We start from the raw sequence: 18,449 nt of genomic DNA on the forward strand, positions 1-18,449 counted from the left end.
CGATGTCTCCCTCAAGTTTCCATTTCTCTTGAAGGTCACCTCTTCAGGAACACACACTAGTGTAGTGTGTCACAAATGTGGCAAGACTCCACCCGTCTTTCTCATCAGAGTTGGTGGGGTCAGCTGTAATAACCCTCTGAAGCCTGAGGCTGTAAAACTGGGTGACCAAAATAGAATAGCGCCTGCTCTATTCAGTACAAGGACTTCTATCAGATGATTTTCATGTTCAACAAGCACTCTCTGATAAATTTGTTCTGGGGTAGGCACCAGCTTGTTGCCTGGTAGCTTCCCTATCAGGGCAGTCTGGCATCTCCAGCACCTAAGATTACAGTCCAACGTGGGAGAAAACCAGTAGCAGATATCCAAAATGGAGTCCAATTCAAACAGTGGTTATGCATAAAGAGCCTCCAGTAAAAAATCGATTTTATGAACTATACATAAATAGCTTCCCCAAACCATTCCATGCACACAGATTTTGTAGGGGAACTACACAGCTGGCAGTCCTGGTACTGATGTGTAGCCTGCGCCATGTAACGAAGGAGTACCGTGCAGCCATGCACTCCTACCTCCTCAGCCCTCCTGGCCCATGCTAAACAAAACACCAGACCTATATCCAGCCAGGCCAGAGGGCTGACAGTGCTTACCGGTGTGGCCAGCATGGTACACAGAAAGAGAGCACATGTGCATGACAGAAATGTTGGTTCTGATCACTCAGTCTAGCTGCAGAAATTAGCAGGAATTGAAGAGACGCTTGCAAGTAAGAGGAGACAAAATTCTAGATGAGATATAATTGGCAAACCTGAATGAGAACAAGGAGTGAGCTAAGATCTCCTTCACCTGATTAAGTGATGCCTGGAAGGGTTTCAACGACGCAGTAGGAATTTTTAAGTAGCAGCCATATATACTTGTCAAGATTGCTTCACAACAAAAAACAATGCCAAGATTTCTGATTTGCCTGCCACTGAAATAAAATTTGACTCATTCAAAGGCACTTAATCAATTATAAATATAAGGTCTACATTCTTCAGAAGAGCTATACCAGATGAAGTTTAGCCTGTATTTCCCAAGAACTGAAGTCCCATTCTGCCCTTTGAATATCTCCACCTCTCAAGCCTGTCCAGGTCCCTCCAGCACGTCAACCACTCCACGGAGCTCGGCATCATCAGCAAACTTGCTGAGGGTGCACTCAATCCCACTGTTCATGTCGCCGACAAAGTCGTTGAGTACCTCAGCCTTCTCCATATCCCAGCTAACTAGGTCTCCCATTTCCTTTCAGAGAGGGCCCCACGTTCTCTGTAGTCTTCCTTTGATGCTGATGTACCTGTAGAAGCTTTTCTTGTTGCCCTTGATGTCCCTGGGCAGATTTAACTCTATCTGGACTTTAGCTTTCCAAACTTGATCCCTGGCTGCTCGGACAATTTCTTTGTATTACTCCCAGGCTACCTGTCCTTGCGTCCACCCTCTGTAGGCTTCCTTTTTCTGTTTGAGTTTGTCCAGGAACCCCTTGCACATCCATGCAGGCCTCCTGGCTTTTTTGCCTGACTTCCTGTGGTGGTTTAGGCTGGGCTGGCCACTAAACAAATGACAGATGCTCTCTTTAACCCCTCTCCCTTCTCAGAAGAGAAGAGAGAGAGAATAAGGGAGAGAGACTTATGGGTTGAAAAGAAAAATAGAACTACTTTAATGAAATATTAATAATAAAAAGAAGAGATAATAATAACAGTAAGAAAATAATCAAATATATACAATACATACAAATCCAATATTGAGCTCCCGGGATGATGATCATGTCACTAGTAGGCACTGGGAAAGTCCCAGACTGGACTCAGTGACAGATGGCAACTGTATTCAGGAACTGGATTCAGGAACACACGGACTGGGATCAAAGGCAGATGAAAGGACATAGTCCTCCTTGGATGCTGGCCATTGAAGAAAGAGAACCGACCCCTTTGATTCCTCAGCTTTTATACTGAGCATGATGCAGATGGGATGGAATATCCTGTTGGTCAGTTTTGGGTCACTTGTCCTGTCCGCTCCTCCCCACAGGTATGACCCCTCTACACTTTTCTGCTTATGACTCTCCAATGGGGCAAACAACAAAGTTAGCTGTCCTTGGTTTGTATAGCAGTAAGTATAAGCAAGAGGCTCTCTGCATACCATTTGTTGGTGTTGACTATAAATATCAGACATTATCTGCTAGAAGCAGACACTGTCTGAAAAATATGCTGTTAATTTCAGAGACTACAATTCAGTTAGAAGAGACTTAACTGAAAAGTAAAATAACTGAAAAGAAAATTAGTTCTGTTCTACCTCAAACCAGGGCATTCCACCCCTTATTCCATACCATTTACATCATGCTCAGGTCGCTATTGCTTGTTGTCTTCAAATATAGGCACGCATATATATACAGATTACTAATTTATCCTTTATCTTTATGCACAAAAGTTCCTTAAGATCATTTAGTCCATGTTTGCAGGTTTACATCTATCATAGTAGTCTCTTGGGGCAGGAAAGATGGCATGAAATTCATTGTGGTTCGTGCTCACGAGTAGTGCATCCCCCTCAAAGAAGTTACTGGATGCCACTTGATGAAGCTGGCTCCAGTTTCATCACCACTATGTTATGCTGAAAAACACTTACTGAACGCTGTTAGTATTATGTAGCAATTAACATCATATAGCTCAAAATTTACTATTCTCACCAAGGGTTAAATTTCCTTGAGGTACACATTGGACTTCTCCATTCTTCAGAATCACCCATGAAGTATGTTCAGGTCCTTGAGTGAACACAGTCCCACAAATGGGTTTGCCTTTGCCTGAAGTAGGAAAAACCCAAACAGTTTTCCCCAACATATTCCTTTCATGCACCACAGGGACTTTATGCCCTTCTACAATATGTAGAAAGTCTGATTGAGCAGGACCAGCTCGGTTGATGGATCCCCTGCTGTTAACTAACCAGGTAGCTTGCGCTAAATGCTTGTCCGAATTTTTAAAGGTTCCATCACCCGCTGCTTTCAGGGTAGGTTTTAACAGTCTATTATATCATTCAATTTTCCTGGTGCACGATAGGGATATGATATACTCACTCAATGCCGTGTTCTTTGTCCCAATTACTTATTAGATTGTTTTTAAAATGAGTCCCATTGTCCAACTCAATTCTTTCTGGAGTGCCATGTTGCCACAAGATTTGCTTTTCAAGGCCCAGGATATTATTCTGGCGGTGGCGTGTGGCACGGCATAGGTTTCCAACCATCCAGTGCTTCCTTCCACCATTGTAAATACATAGCGCTTACCCTGGCGGGTTTGAGGGAACGTGATATAGTCAATTTTTCAGGCCTCCCCATACTTATATTTCAACCATTGTCCCCCCACGCCACAAAGGTTTTAACTGTTTAGCTTGCTTGATTTCAGCACGTGTTTCACAATTGTGGATAACCTGTGCAATAGCATCCATAGTTAAATCCACTCCCTGGTCATGAGCCCATCTATATGTTGCATCCTTCCCTTGATGACCTGAAGTGTCATGGGCCCACCGAGCTAAAAATAGTTCACCCTTATGTTCCCAGTTCAAATCTATTTGGAAAATTTTAGCAGCCTGATCCACTTGTTGATTGTTTTGATGTTCTTCAGTAGCCCAGCTCCAGGGTACTTGGGCATCTACATGATGTACCTTTACGACTAGTTTCCCTAGCCAGTCAACAATACCTTGTGACAATTCAGTAGCCCTTTTACACTTATGCCAAGTTTACACCACCAGAACTTGGGGATTTTGGAAATGATTGTTACTTTCCCAAAATCATGATTTTATTGGTTCTGTTCTGCCTCAAACCAGGACACACTTTGTTGGGATGCATCGTTCCTGAGCTTGGAGCTCCTAAGCTTGGAGGAGGTGATCCTGTCGTTCCAGAGGGAATTAACATTGTACCCTGTTCCCCCATTCCACTTCACAGCTGTGTGCAGCCCTGCTCAACTGAGATTGAGAAACACTCAGACTCCTCTCTATTAAATAAGAAAGTTAAGGGAGTGTAGTGATAGGACAGGGGGTAATGGTTTTAAACTGAAAGAGGGTAGATTTAGAGTAAATATTAGGAAGAAATTGTTTACTCTGAGGGCAGTAAGACACTGGAACAGGGCACCCAGAGAAGCTGTGGATGCCCCTTCCCTGGAGGTGTTCAAGGCCAGGCTGGATGGGGCTTTGAGCAGCCTGGTCTAGTGGGAGGTGTCCCTGCCCATGGCAGGGAGTTGGAACGAGATGATCTTTAAGGTCCCTTCCAACCCAAACCATTCTGGGATGCTATGATCCTACGAAAGTTATCATCAATGTTTTATCACATTCTTTCTCCAGATTTCTGTTAGTAGCCAACTAAAAAAAGTGACAGGGCAGGGGGAGGGAAGGGAAGTCTTAACATTGCAGAAACAGAAATCAGCTTTCATAATAATGTCTGATGGCCCAATAATTGATACAATCTCTTAATGCACGCACTCATGTCATGGCAATTAGATCTGTAGTCTACGCATTTCTGGACTTTCTGCCAGGAAAGAATTGGGAAATTAATGAAGGCAAATTAATTATTTGTCCCCATGGTTTGTGATGTAAGAATACAGCTGTTCTTTATCAGCATAATTCATTATTAAAGTCTCCCAATGCTCAGCTCAGATAAATGGCCATGCCCTTCACATGCCACATTCCTGTTCTGTTTAAATATCAAATGGTTTTTAAAAATCACAATGATTCTACATTTCTGAGCTCTGTTCTGAGTTGTGGGAAATGAAAAACAAGGACTCCTTCTGATCATACACACATGAGTTTTACATGATGACACTACCATAGTATAGGAGACACTGGCTCCTATAGACATAGTCCCAGTTTACACTTATGTGAAGGAAGCTAGATTTTATGCTATGGAATATACCAGTCTGCTACACCACAGCCCAAATGCAGGCTTAGGAAAGTAATCAGGAGTAAAGAAAGATGTCTTTTTGCCAAATTGGGCACCAGACAGAGTGGATCCATTTCAAATATCAGGAAACCAAATGTTTATAGCCATTTATTTATTCCTATCTTTTTCCCCACATGACAGTGTAGTGCCATACAACTCATTTAACAAATTCCACAGGACTTGTTTGCCTGGCCCCACAGGCACACTGTAGCTCATTGATTTTCTTGACAAGCTCTTGTTCGGGTGAGCAATATATTACCACTTGACAGCAGTGTGTCAGGGCGAAAAGGAGTAGCCTGCTGTTGAATGCAAGAGGGTCCAGAAACATGGGAGCAAAAATAATTGAGCTAAAATAATGAGGAATGACAGAGAGTGAGTATGAGGAAACGGCTCTCCATGTTCTGCATTTACCATCTGAGCTCTCTAAGGGCCAATTGTGCGGCCTTGGGTGGGTGCCACAGCAGCACATGAGAAAGAGCAGGGAGCGGCGACGTGGCCAGGGCTGGGAGCAGCTCGCCTGCTCAGCTGTATTTACTGTGGGACTGGCTGCAGCTCTAATACAGTGGGGTCAAGTATGGGGATCGAAAGGAAGGCAAGGGGCTGCTGGCTCCGTAGTTTAATGAGGCTAATTATTCCCATTCCCACAGAGTCGGGCAGAAGGGCTCAGAAAAGCAATTGTGTTTTGCTTCTTTCTTTCTGAGAAGAGAATGAGGTACTGCTTAGGTAGCCTGGAGAAGCTGATTATTGCTTTCCTCACAGCACTCTGCCTAAAGAGGAAGAGCCTTTGCCATCTAAACAGACTGGAAGGGAGAAAGAAAGCCACAGGACTCAGAAGTCCAAAGAAATACCCTTATGCTGGTCCTTTTTGCTCAGGATACAGGATCAGCGCAGACTTTACAATGTACTGCAGGTGAACTGACATGGCAAATGGGAAATGGAACCTGAATGAGATCCAGAGGATTACACCGAAGCAAGGAAACTCAAGGGAAATTTTAAGAGAAGCTATTGAGGATGACAAGAATAAAGAGGCATTTGGTAGTAGGAAAGTCAATTGTGTGCCTGGAGAATAGCCATCTTTTCGTAAGGACAGAGCAGTGATTATGACTGTGCCTGAAGCAAATGTTCACGGTATTACTGAGATGTTTGACAATTTAGTCAGTGGAGCTCAAGATGAAAGCAAAACCTATTAGCACGGTGTGTGCTGCAGAAAAAAGGGAATGAATGGTATCTTATATTTATATCACACCTTTCATCCTGAAGGAACCCAAAGCACTCTGCAAACCATGTATGGAAGTGACTTCTGCCTTTGCTGAAATATGGACAACAGAGGTGAAACATGCCAACTCTTTTAAGATCAGAAACCAGCACTGCTGCCCAGCAGCTCAAGGAAAAAGGGAGAGACAGGTAGGTACAAATCAAAATGCAAAATTATCACTTGCTAGGCAAGGATGTGGAATAACAGACAAAAAAACCATGGTATTTTTGGAAGTCTTCATTATACCAATGCAAAAGAACTGTAATCAGGATCTATGCCTTACTGACTCTGGGTACTGCATCCACACTGCGACAGATAACATTCTTGCTCCACACAGTTTCCCAGCAAAGGCACTATGTGCGAGGCCAAAATCGAAGTTAAGAAGTGATCTTGAATTTAGCCCCTTGTTCTCCTACCAGAACAAAATCACTTAAATTCCTTTGAGTTTTCTTGACAGAATGCATTTATCTATCTACCGCTTCTAAGGACTGTATTTCATTTTGGTTTACCCCTGGATGTATTTTTTTAAACACATGTGTTCACAGGAAGGAGAAAACAGCTAAAGAGGATCTGCTTTCTTGCTAAAAAGGAGGAGGGCAATTAATGAGATTTGATCCAACATTTTCACGTCATATTTGTCCTATTTGATTGCTGACACATCATGGACACCCAAAATGCATGTTAGATATAAGTGAATAGCTACAGATGGGCAGCTACTGTGGCCGTACATGCTAATAATCTCCACTTTTTAAACAGACTTTCAAAACTAGTGAGTATTTTATAAACTCAGGCATTGAATTTTCCCTTCCCGTTTTATCATAATGTTATATGAGAATATTTAGAGAGGATTTATTTGCTGTGGGAGAGAGGCAGCATTTTCTAGGTCATTTTAAGAATATCTTTAACTTTAGGCAGTGAAGAATTATGGGTAAAAAAGGCATAGTGGTGACAACTGAGTTGATGTTAATCAGAATCCCCATGTAGGTATCTTTATGAAAAAGTATGTGACAGCTGACAAATGCGGCAGCTTTTATCTACATCCCATTAAACTCTTAAAATACAAAAAACGTCCAAGCCAATTTTGTTTTCTATTTCCCCATGATAAGATGCAAATTAACACAAGTCCTACAGAAGCAAAACTCCCTGGCCAGTGCATACAGTGTATTTAAAGTTGTGGGAAATGTAATTTTAAACACGAAAGGCACAAAAGCCTCATAATTACTGAGATTAAAACTGGAAAAATCACACTTTTATTTATTAATTGCAATGATTAAAGGAAGTGCTTAATTCAGTTCTAAGATTTTGTAATATCAACAACATGGGGTTTTTTTGCCTGTAGATGGTGCAGTAGGGTAGCAAAGTTATTAGGTTTTTCTTTAAATAAAGATTAAATTGGGTTCAAAAGCTAGTCATAACCAGATGTTCATAGTTTAGAAGCATTTTTCCAGTTTAAAATTTGTAGCAAGTTTTTTTCACCCAACACAAAAACGTCAAGGAAAGACCAGAAAATAAAGAAAATGTCATTTGGTTATGTAATGGTGTTTTTTAATTAATTATGTGCTTTTAATTTCTTTCATATAGCCATGGCAGTGTGCTTCTTCGAACAGGCTTTGGACACCAAATAAAAAAAAAATAATTATCAGGGTTAGAAGAGGCATGTCCTGACCCTTCTTCATAAGCAGGAAATGGACTTTCAGGACCTTAGTCTGCCTTATGCCTGAGGGATGCACCAAATCAATGGTGTTACGTGCAAGAGAACTTTTTTTTTCTTTTCTGTATTAACCACCTTCATCCTGAGTAACACAAACTCAGGGATATACCTACTAATTAGTGAGATATACTCACTAATTCCACAAGAAGGTTTCACATGAAGGAAGCAGCATGTTGATACTGGTACATTAAAAATAAAAATTAAAAAATTAAGAAGGCAAACAGAAATATTAGTGTTTGTGCTGCCCCAGCAGTGCTGTGACTTCTCTATTGCATAGTGTAAAATCAACGACTGGCAAGAAAAACACTTGTGCAAAACTGCTTTATGAACCTGTATTATCCTGTCTTTACACGAGCAGGTTGAACTGACAATGGATTCTTGGGAATTTCTAGGCTAGAAATGCTGGATGAAGTTCAAGTGCAAGCTTGCATACAAGTTTGAATGCAAACACTGGGGGGAGGAAGGGGGTATGGCCAGACCCAGTAGAGTCTGCCTTGTAACATGATGAAATTCTCATGCACTGTCACGACAGTAGGTGATTTGCTGACAAAAAGTCATGAGCTGGTACGCAGGTAACACCAGAAGTTCATTCTCAGTGAATTCTTCTCAGTCCAAAGCCTTCTGCAATTGTGCAATATTGCTTTTATTTATTTATTTATTTGGAAATATAATGCCTTATTTACTGAGGCAGTTTTGCTACCTCACTTTCATTGCTGTTTGGTCCAGTATCTTTTGGAAAATCCTGGTAAATCAGCTTATGTCCAGTCAAGAAAAAATATCTCCATGCTCTCAATCTGAGCTGGGGAGGCCAAGCCGGCAGACTATCTCATGATTTTAGAGGACAACAGATGCAAAAATATGGGCATACAGAAGGCTCCAGGGCCAAAGGAAGATTTGGAAGGAGGAAAACACAGGAGAGGCCCTAGAAATGCCCACCCCTCCCAAAAGAAATCCAAGGAGCCATGAATGCCACACCAAGGAACTTTTCAGATATGTAAAGAAAAAGAATAGATAGGGTCCATTGTCAGAGAGCCCCTTCCCTACTGAGCTTTGTGGTGTTGTGGATAACCACATTGGACGCGGCTAGGAAGAGGATGATGAAGAAGTGACTTTGTGGGCCTGCAGGCAATGTGTATACAACACACAGACAAAACCTCATGAGAGCAGAGGAGGAGCTCGAACATAGACCATGACATGGAGCTCTGCCAGGCTGAACATACCCTGAGATGACAGTCCAGAACTCCTTTATGGTTTCAGTACCAACCCTAAAAATGGTCCTTTGTATGACTTCGGCCATGAGGGCTTACAACTCAAGGCCAAATTTCACCATGTTTTGGTGGTAACAAACCCTAATAATGCTAATGGCAATGAGTCCACTGTATTTGCTGTCTGAAGTCAACTTGCTATAAATGCAAAATCAATGCAGGCTACGGCACTTTGCCACTTCTCTTTCAAGAGTTTACTCCACAGCCTATTTCTCCCTGTAGTGGCATTAAGTTAGTAGAGTTTTACTGCTATAAAGCCAGTGTGAGATAATAATAAGAGTTCTGATATGTAACTTGGATAGGATTTTACTTCATCCTGAATTTGTCTTTTCACACATTTCTCTTACATAAACAAGCTTTACCAATGCTTATGACCATCAAACAAAGTATTTAATTCCTGGAATTTTTAAAGTCCCTTGAGATCTTGCAAGGGAAGATACTCCGTAATGACAAAGTAATGTACAGAACCACTGAATCACAGAATGGCTGAGGCTGGAAGGGGCTTCTTGTGATCATGTAGTCCAACCCCTGCTCAAGCAGGGTCAACCAAGGCAGGTTGCCCAGAACTGCGTCCAGTCAGGTTTTGAATGTCTCCAAAGACAGAGAATCCACAACCTCATGCTCAGCATATAAACTAGGGGTAAGGTTGGTCGGGGGGCCTCTGCTCGGGGACTGGCTGGGCATCAGTCGGTTAGTGGTAAGCATTTGTTTTCATTTGCATCACTTGTCTTTCTTGGTTTTTTTTTTTCTCTCTCTCTTTGTTATTTGCCTTTTCGTTACAAATTATTATTATTATTAATACAATTACTATTTTATTTCACTTATTAAACTGGTTTTATCTCAACCCATGACTTTTCTCACTTTTACCCTTCTGATTCTCTTCCCCCATTCCGCTGAGGGGCGAATGGCTGTGTGGTGCTTAGTTGCTGGCTGGGGTTAAACCACGACACACAGGAAAAAAATTGTTTTCTTATGTTCAGATGGAATTTCATGTGTTTCAGTTTGCACCCATTGCCTCTCATCCTGCCAGTGGGCACCACTGAGGAGAGGCTGGCTTCGTATACAAAGCTCTGTAGCAGGAACAGAATCCCTGTTCCATCCTGTGAGATGGCTTACAATTTCCATGGAAAGAATCTCACTTTCTTTTACAGTATGTTGGGTTTGGATGTAATTTACAGAAATACTAGTTCACGATGTATACAACAGATTTTGTTCCATTTTAATAAAATCTACAGACTTTTTCCCTAACAGTAAAGACCTATTGTAAAGCAAACTGGACCGATGCGTGTCCATAAGCTCTACCATGCAACGGTCCATACTCTTTAATTAGTATCACACTCCTTTGGACAATCCAGCCAGCTAGCACTCCGCCAGGTAGCCTGAGTACAGTTCAGGGAACAGCACGAGACTGTTTCCAATACGCAGTATGAGTGAAACCCCTTGAAGCTCACATATGGCATCTAAACGGATGCTACGCATGAGCAATGCTCGCTCCCTTGCCTTGCAGGGACAGAGATTGGGCTTGGTCCATTTTATTTATCAGCCCAGACAGATTCTAAACATATTTCATAAGCCAAGGAAGGTCAGAGTCTCATTAGTTATTAATTGCTATGATTACTTATAATTAGCATTTGAAACCTACTGAAATCAAATGGGAACGGATATGGTCACTTAGGAGTAAGTAAATTGTACCTTGAATCAGAGTTGTCCTACTGAATTCAGTGTGGGGCTGGGACTCAGCTTATGAGTTAGTGGTCTACCCTAGGACCTTTGAACTTAATGAAAATACTTACGGCATACAAGTCTCTTCACTTCATAACAAATGATCTTCATGCACGTAGCTGAAGTCTGCTTGGCACAGCTGTGTAAGTCAGGGGTGTCAGCCCCACTCCTCCCATTTCTGGTGGCTATCAAGGCCAGCAAAAGCCCTAGTGTAGATGCTGTAATACTAGTGATAGTTCAGAGAAAGTCTCTTATCTCCACAACCAAAAGAAATCTTCTGCTTGCATTTGCAGGGTTTGCCGAGTTTGGTCTCTTGCTCCATCCGCTGGGAAATGCTATTCAGTGTAGACAAGGCCCGAATTCAAACAGAATAATAAAAGTTATTTACATTTCTCATAAGAAAAACCAGGCTCTTTCCTCAAACGTACTGCTTCTCTTTAGCAGCGAAAGATCTTCATCACACATGTCCTGCAGCATTTTGTTCTTTCCAGATACAGGATTTTGCTGGGAAGTTGTGACACACAGTTTGTGGGAGCACTTGCCAGCTGAGCAATGCTTTCACTACTGCTCACCACACTCCTTAAACATGCATGCTAATTATGTTACAGGCTGTCTGTACGGACCTATATGAGGCTATAGTATTTTCCTAGGAACGACAGCAAAGAAGTCAGTGTGTGCCTTTAGTTGTGTCAGCTGTGCATCTGCTGTGACCAGAGTTTCTGTTGATAATGACAACCTCATTAAGCATTCACCCTAGAGGTGTTGCTGATACTCAGAAGTGCTCATAATTTAAGATTATCAATGAATGCCTTTTTTAGTACCAAGTTAGTGAGGAAGATGTTATTTATAATAAAAGAAAACTGTGCATGGATAAAAAGGGGTGCTTTTAATGCCATATGCAATTAACCTAGTATGCCACAAATGGCTGACCTCCAGCTGGACTTCATGTCACTGATCACAACCCTTCAAGCCCAGAAGTTCAGTCAGTTTTCAATCCACTTCATTGTCCTTTTAGCTAGTCCGCACTTCATCAGTTTGTATATGAAGATGTTATGGGAGACTGTCAAAAGCCTTGCCAAAGTCAAAATAAACAACATCCCTTGGTCTCCCTTCATCCACCAAACTGGTCATCTCATCGTAGAAGGCAAACAGGTTAGCTAAGCACGATTTTGTCTTTGTAAATTTATGCCAACTACTTCCAGTCACCTTCTTGTCCTTCATGTGTTTGGAAATGGTTTCCAGGATTATTTGCTCCATTACTTTCCCAGGTATCAAAGTGAGGCTGTCTGGCCTGTAGTTCCCCACATCCTCCCTCCTCCTTTTGCTCTTCTCAAAGACAGGACTGACATTTGCTTTTTCTGGTCCTCAGGAAGCTTTCACCGCCTCCCACCACCCCAACCTGATCCTGCTATTCCAAGGGTAAGTCTTCACTGCTCCTGACTTTCCCATGGGTCTCAGAAGCCTGGGATTTCTGAGGCAAATCTTACCAGGGAAGACCAAGGTGAAGACGCCAATGAGTACCTCTGCCTCTTCCATGTCCTTTGTCACCAGATCCCATTTGTGAACTCATTTCTATTATACAACAGCATTTACAATTACATTAACAGGATTAACAGGAAAATCACAAGGCCAACAATAACTCTTAGATAATCATAGGCTGAAGTCAGCTAGATACTTCTTCTTGAGACATGGTAATAACTATTTGCATTCTTATGACCACTTCCCCCTCTTCTCAAAACCAGTAAGCTGAGGAAACTGTGAGAAGACCTACAAAGCTACACTGGCATTGGCCTTCAGCTACAGTGGCTGAAAAATTCTCTTCTGAGTGCATTGTTCCATCTGCTTTTAAGTATAAATATAAAACAATGAAATAGAGAAAGAACAGCTCTGAAGGAAAGTAGCTGTAATAATTTACATATAATAATTTCTGAAATCAGTGACAGCTCATTTGCACTTACAGGATAAATACCAAAACTGTGTACAGCCTGGCTGAATGGCTTTTTCTTCCACAGAACAAACGGATAATATGGGATCACAGCAGCTGTAAAGAGGAATAGCAAAGATACATAACAAGGCTATCTCCATTTCTGCCTATCACGTGATATTTATGTGATTACTGATTGTATCCTTTCTGTGTCTATACTTCAGAAAGGCCGCTGGAAAACACAGAGGTATTTCAGCAAGAAACCATAATTTTAATTACAGAAAATGTATCTTGAAGTAAGAAACTGGGGGCTTTTGTAAATTTTCAAGATAACCAGAGCTGCTCTGAGAAACCTGACTAGTCTGTGTGTGCATGTACATGGGGAAAATACTGGATATTAGTATTATTATTACTGTAATCTACAGAATGATAGCATGGTGAGTTCTGTGAGTGGAAACTAAAAGTACTGGAAATAAGAAACAGCATCAGGCATGGATTTTCTGGGGCTTATGAGTATCACTGCTAGCCTCCATCTCCTACTCCCCATGACAGTGCTGACCTTTTGCATTCACAGTGCAGCGCAGTGGCTTATTTCTTTCTTCTCAGCATCACATGCCTGCCGTGAGGGCAAAGAGAAGACATGGTGCCAGGCACAGACAGAAGGCATTTGTTTTTTCTCCATTCTCAGTCCTCTGCTCCAGGCATGCCACTTTCACAGGACCCATTCTCATCAGTACTCTCTGCTCCTGAACAAAATGTTAATTTATTACTGAACAGTAAATGGTAGGAGATGTGGCTATCTGTTGGAAGGATAAATTTTAGTAGTTCTGTTATATTGTTGAATCCATTGGTGCAACCACCAAGTGAATGGCCTCTGTTATGCAGATGAGAATAATTATAAAGGGTCCTGCTTCACCTGAATATTTCTGTGGGGAAATACCCACAGTGGCAAGGCTCTCCTAGAACATCATCTGGAGTTATGAAGCCTTAAGGCTTCCTGGAAACCCGATTCAAGGCGCTTCTAAACCTGGACATTCAAAACTGCGAGCACCCAAATGCCCTGCCTGATGTGTAAAGCCTGGACCTCACACTTGGGCATATTGAATTATCTGGGACACTTGGGCAAAGAGGCGTAAAAGAGCTCTGCTGGAGGCAGGGTGTTGACCAGATGTGTGCAACTTTCAGATAAAGAAGAGAGCACTACCTCATCCTGCAATGTGCCTGGAGAAAGGAAGACAACTATGATCCCTCCAGTGCTTTGGGTTCCAGTCACTGACAAGGCTTTGCTCCTGCATCTTCCAAACTTACAACCTACTGACTTCATAATTAAATAGACTTTAAGGCTCAAAGCTCCCATGAAAGTCATCTCATATTACATCTGGTAACCCTGTATTGATCCCTGTGCCAACAGATGTAGATGGACCCAGCATGTGTAATTTCATTTCTATGGGGTTTTGTGACTGTGTGTTAAACAGTGGCTAGCCATTGAAAACTGATCATATAAAGCCACAAATCAGGGCAAAAAAAAAAGCTCCCTGTTGCTTCTCTACATGTACTAAGATAGGAAATCATTGTGCAGTGGCAGCTCCAGGTGGCTGGTGCTGTGACTGCTCACCTATGACCAACCATCTGCACATTTCTCAATGTTTCTAATGCCGAAAACACGCGCCAGCCCTTTGCTCTGCAGTCAGACGGGGAACCAGCCCAGAGGGTCCCAGGAGCTGGGCAACGCTTGGTTTTACCAGAGGAAGACGGGTATGGAGGGGGCCAGCTTTGGCCTCAGAGCGGAGTGCTCCAGAAAGTCGGATTTCCACCGGATGCCAGAGATACCAAAGCCTGGAACCACAACGTTGGTTTTTTTTTTTTTTATTTTAATTTAGATTAGATATCAGGAAGAAATTTTTCACTCTGAGGGTGGTGAGGCATTGGAACAGGTTGCCCAGAGAAGCTGTGGATGCCCCATCCCTGGAAGAGTGTTCAAGGCCAGGCTGGATGGGGCTTTGAGCAGCCTGGTCTAGTGGGAGGTGTCCCTGCCCGTGGCAGGGGGGTTGGAACTACATGATCTTTATGGTCCCTTACAACCCAAATATTCTATGGTTCTACGCTTTTTACGGTTTTAGGCCGTGCCGCAGCCGCCCAAAAAACGCCGGGCAGGCCCGCCACAGCCCCCGTCGGTGTGGCCGCCTCACGGCTGCCCCCGCACTGGGCGACGGTTGGTCCGCAACCGTTGGTCCGCAACCGCCACTCAGGTCGCAGGAAGTGGAGGGGGTGGGCAAGATGTCAGCTCAGCCCCTCAGCGGCCGCCTAGCAGCAGCAGGCGCGCAGCGCCCTGCTGCGCGGAGGGTTCCTACACCCGGCGGCCGCCGGCTCGCCCACATGGAAGCGCCATTTCCTCTGCCCTTGCTTTGCCCTTAAGGCGGCGGTGCCGCCGGCGGTGCCCGCGCCTCGCCCCGCACGGGCGGTTGCGGGCGGGCGCCGCGTCCCCGTCTCCCCCCCCCCCTCCCCCGCCGCAACGCCACACACAGAGCGCCCAGCCCGGCGGAGAAGAAGGGCTGGCCCCGGCGGGAGAAGGGGCAGGGGGCGGCCGGCTGCTCAGCTAAAAACAACCCTCTCCTAATAAAGCGATGGGGCTAGGGCCGCGCCGCCGCGCTCTCCGCGCCCTATAAATACGCTCGGTGGGCGGCCGGCGGGCTTTGGCCGGCGCGGCTCGGCAGGCGGTGCGGTGCAGCGGAGCGGAGCCAGCGCAGCGGGGCCGCCACTGCCGCGAGGAGAGCCCGGGCCCCCGCACCCCGCCAGCCCAGCAAGATGCCCCGGGTAGACGCAGACCTCAAACTGGACTTTAAAGATGTCCTGCTCAGACCTAAAAGAAGCAGCCTCAAAAGCAGATCAGAGGTGGGGGCATTCAGACCCGGCATGCTTTTTTTCCTCCGTTCTCAGCGCCTAACTTCCTTAACCCTCCTTCCTTCCCCGCTTTATTTTTATTCCCCCGTATAACGTAGCAATGCCCTCCCCGATCGAAACGCCCTTTGCGCGGCGGGGGAAGGGGGGGGTGCCGCTGCTGCTGGGAGGAGGGGGCCGGGGTTACGGCGCCCGCGGCGTTTCCGTCGTTCGTCCGTTCCCCCACCCCCCGGCCCTTTGGCGAGGCGAGCCCCGGCCCCGCTACGAGCACCGCTACAAGCCGGTGCCGCGCTGTCCTCCCCCGCTCCTCAGCAAAAATGAAAAGGATGGGGAGGGAGGAGGATTATTTGCTTCTGACAGGTGCCTCTGCAGATTTCTGCGGCGCTGAGCGGGGCGGGGGGACGACCTCCGGTTTCGGTGGGGGGGCCGCCTGCCGTAGGGGTGGCGGTGAACGAAGGGCTCTGCCCAAGCCCCTTCGCCGGGTGTCCGGTTTCGCGCCCCGGTCCGGCAGAAGGCCGTGGGGGCGGGCCGGGCCGGCAGGCATCTTCACCCTCAGCCCGGGGAGGTGGGGGTTGTGGGCAGTGCTGCTACGGAGTGACCGACATGCTCTTTTTAAAAAAATAGTACTAATAATTAAAAAAAAAAAAAAGCAAAACAACAACCAGCGGAGATGCTGGGGAGTGCTTCCCGCGGCACAGGGAGTGCCGGGCTGGTATCCCATCAGGTGGAAACGTGGGGCGGTGGGGTGCGTTTCACCCTCGCTTATATTATTAAGCCCCAGGATTTGGCTCCTGCTGCTGCAGGACCTGGGTGGGCAGAGCCCAGCCATACCCCCGTGGCCTGGGCTGCCTGGGGCTCCAAGTCCCTGCTGGCCCAGGGCCACTGTTAGCCAAGACACTGCTGTAGTTATTTCTCTGCAAGGATCAAGAAAGACCCCCAGGAAATCCCGTGAGGATTGCCTCTACAAAAAAAGATGGCTGCCTCAGGATTGAAGGTGCCTTCTTGTTTACCTCACATAACCCCAAGGTTAACAAAGGATTTAGTTTGACTAATGAAGGAATTACGTTGTGTTGGGGGATGGAAAGAGGATTAAGCTTTTCTCCAGGGGAAGTGGAGTCGTAAGAGAGAGAGACGGAGGCAAATCAAGTGAGGTAGAAATTCAAGACTGGAAAGGAAATGGGGTGGCCATGTTTATTGTGGCCTATGGCCAGGGATTTTGAGGGCAACAACTAGGCAAAACTTTTTTGCTGTTATGAAGGTGTAAGATTGGAGAGGCCCTTCCTGTAGAAAGGTAGTCGCAGGCTAGTCATTTTTAATTCACAAAGAAGGTTGTCCCGGCTGAGTAACTCATCATGTGCAATTACTCCTTATAAGGCCTGTAGGCCCTTTCCAGCCTAAATTTCCAGCCCCTTTTTTAAAGAGAGACCTGTGGTCCTCCTTTAAAATTCACTGTGCTGGCCTGGCAAACAGGTGGAGCTGTGCTCCACCGAGTGACACATGGCTCCTTCAAGTGCCATGTTTTGTATATTTAGCTGTGTGCAGGCTGTAGAAAGAAGGGCTGCTGGGAAGGGAAAATGATAGGAGGAACATGAGCTGATATGGCAGGGTTGTAACGGGTGGCTATGATGAACTGTTAAAAACATCTCACATGAGAAAAAGTGCATGTCATGAGGAGGGTCTGGAAACTGATGAAGGTTAAGAAATTGGACACCATCACTGAGGCTGTAGCAACAGGAATAAACAGTGTCTGTGAGAGCCAGATCTGAAATGGACAGCCCCAGTCTGCTTCAAAACAAGAATATAAATAAATAGTTCTGGCAGAGGAACAGAGGCAGCATACTACAGTGCCTGTTACCCAGCAAGCTGCTGCTTTGAAGCTTGTATCATCAAGCGTCTGTTTTTCTGGTGTGAATGCCTCATTTTGCGCAAGGATAGCTTTTTATGCAGTAACTAGGATTAAGTCAGCTTCTTAGGTGGTTTTGAGTGCTTGCAGCTCTCCATGTAGGTCTGCTGTGGTGGTACTTGGTTTGATTCCTTGCACTGGCTTAATTTTACATGATTGCTTTCACTTTTTGAAAAGAGCATAGCTTTGCCTCTTGCCTCAGTCTTTTCTTAAATATACTGTTCCTCTCTTCTTTCTTAAGTTCATTTGAAAGAGACATTTTTCCTCTGTAAAACTCTAACGTAGTGGTTCTGGACTATTGGTTGTGTAGAACTAGTTGTGTAATATTCTGTCCTTTTTTCCTTGTTTCTAGTTAATAAATTGCATTAAAAGTGAATAAAATGCATTACATTTTCATACTTATTTCATACCTACCTTCTTCATATAATTTCCTCATGTTAGCTGCAGCTGAAATTCCTATGAGAGTGTTAATGTCATTAATGATGGGTGGAGAATTGGGCCTCTGATAGTAAATGACAAGAAGGATGAGTCTCCATTAAGTTGTATCTTAGCTTGTTCACTGAAGTGACCCTTCCCTTATGAGCTTATGCAAAATGAGAACCTCTTTCACAATATATCATTAAAAGCACGAAGTTCTTTCCCTTAACAAATCGGTAATAAAACCCCCACCATATTAATCAATCAGAATGTAGCCTGCAATATGACAATGCTCAAAATATATTTTAAATAAATAATAAATAGAAAATAAATACTGCTTCCTTTTTGGTGATGGATTTCGGTTCAGTTCAGGCCTTCGAATGTTCCTGGGTTAAGGTTGAAGTGAGGAGTAATG

At 44.4% G+C, this 18,449-nt stretch overlaps 1 protein-coding gene across 1 annotated transcript in view; it reads left to right on the forward strand.

Moving 5' to 3' along the window:
* The first annotated feature begins 15,070 nt into the window (after positions 1 to 15,070).
* The window catches only part of GMPR (guanosine monophosphate reductase), a 40,302-nt gene continuing 36,923 nt past the window's right edge, over positions 15,071 to 18,449 (forward strand). The window contains exon 1 of the mRNA XM_074575860.1: positions 15,071 to 15,708. Within this exon, the coding sequence (XP_074431961.1) occupies positions 15,622 to 15,708 (87 nt within the window). The 5' untranslated portion in view covers positions 15,071 to 15,621. The remainder of the gene's footprint in view (positions 15,709 to 18,449) is intronic.

This window comes from Larus michahellis, chromosome 2, assembly GCF_964199755.1.
Source record: "Larus michahellis chromosome 2, bLarMic1.1, whole genome shotgun sequence".
NCBI classification, from domain to species: Eukaryota; Metazoa; Chordata; class Aves; order Charadriiformes; family Laridae; genus Larus; species Larus michahellis.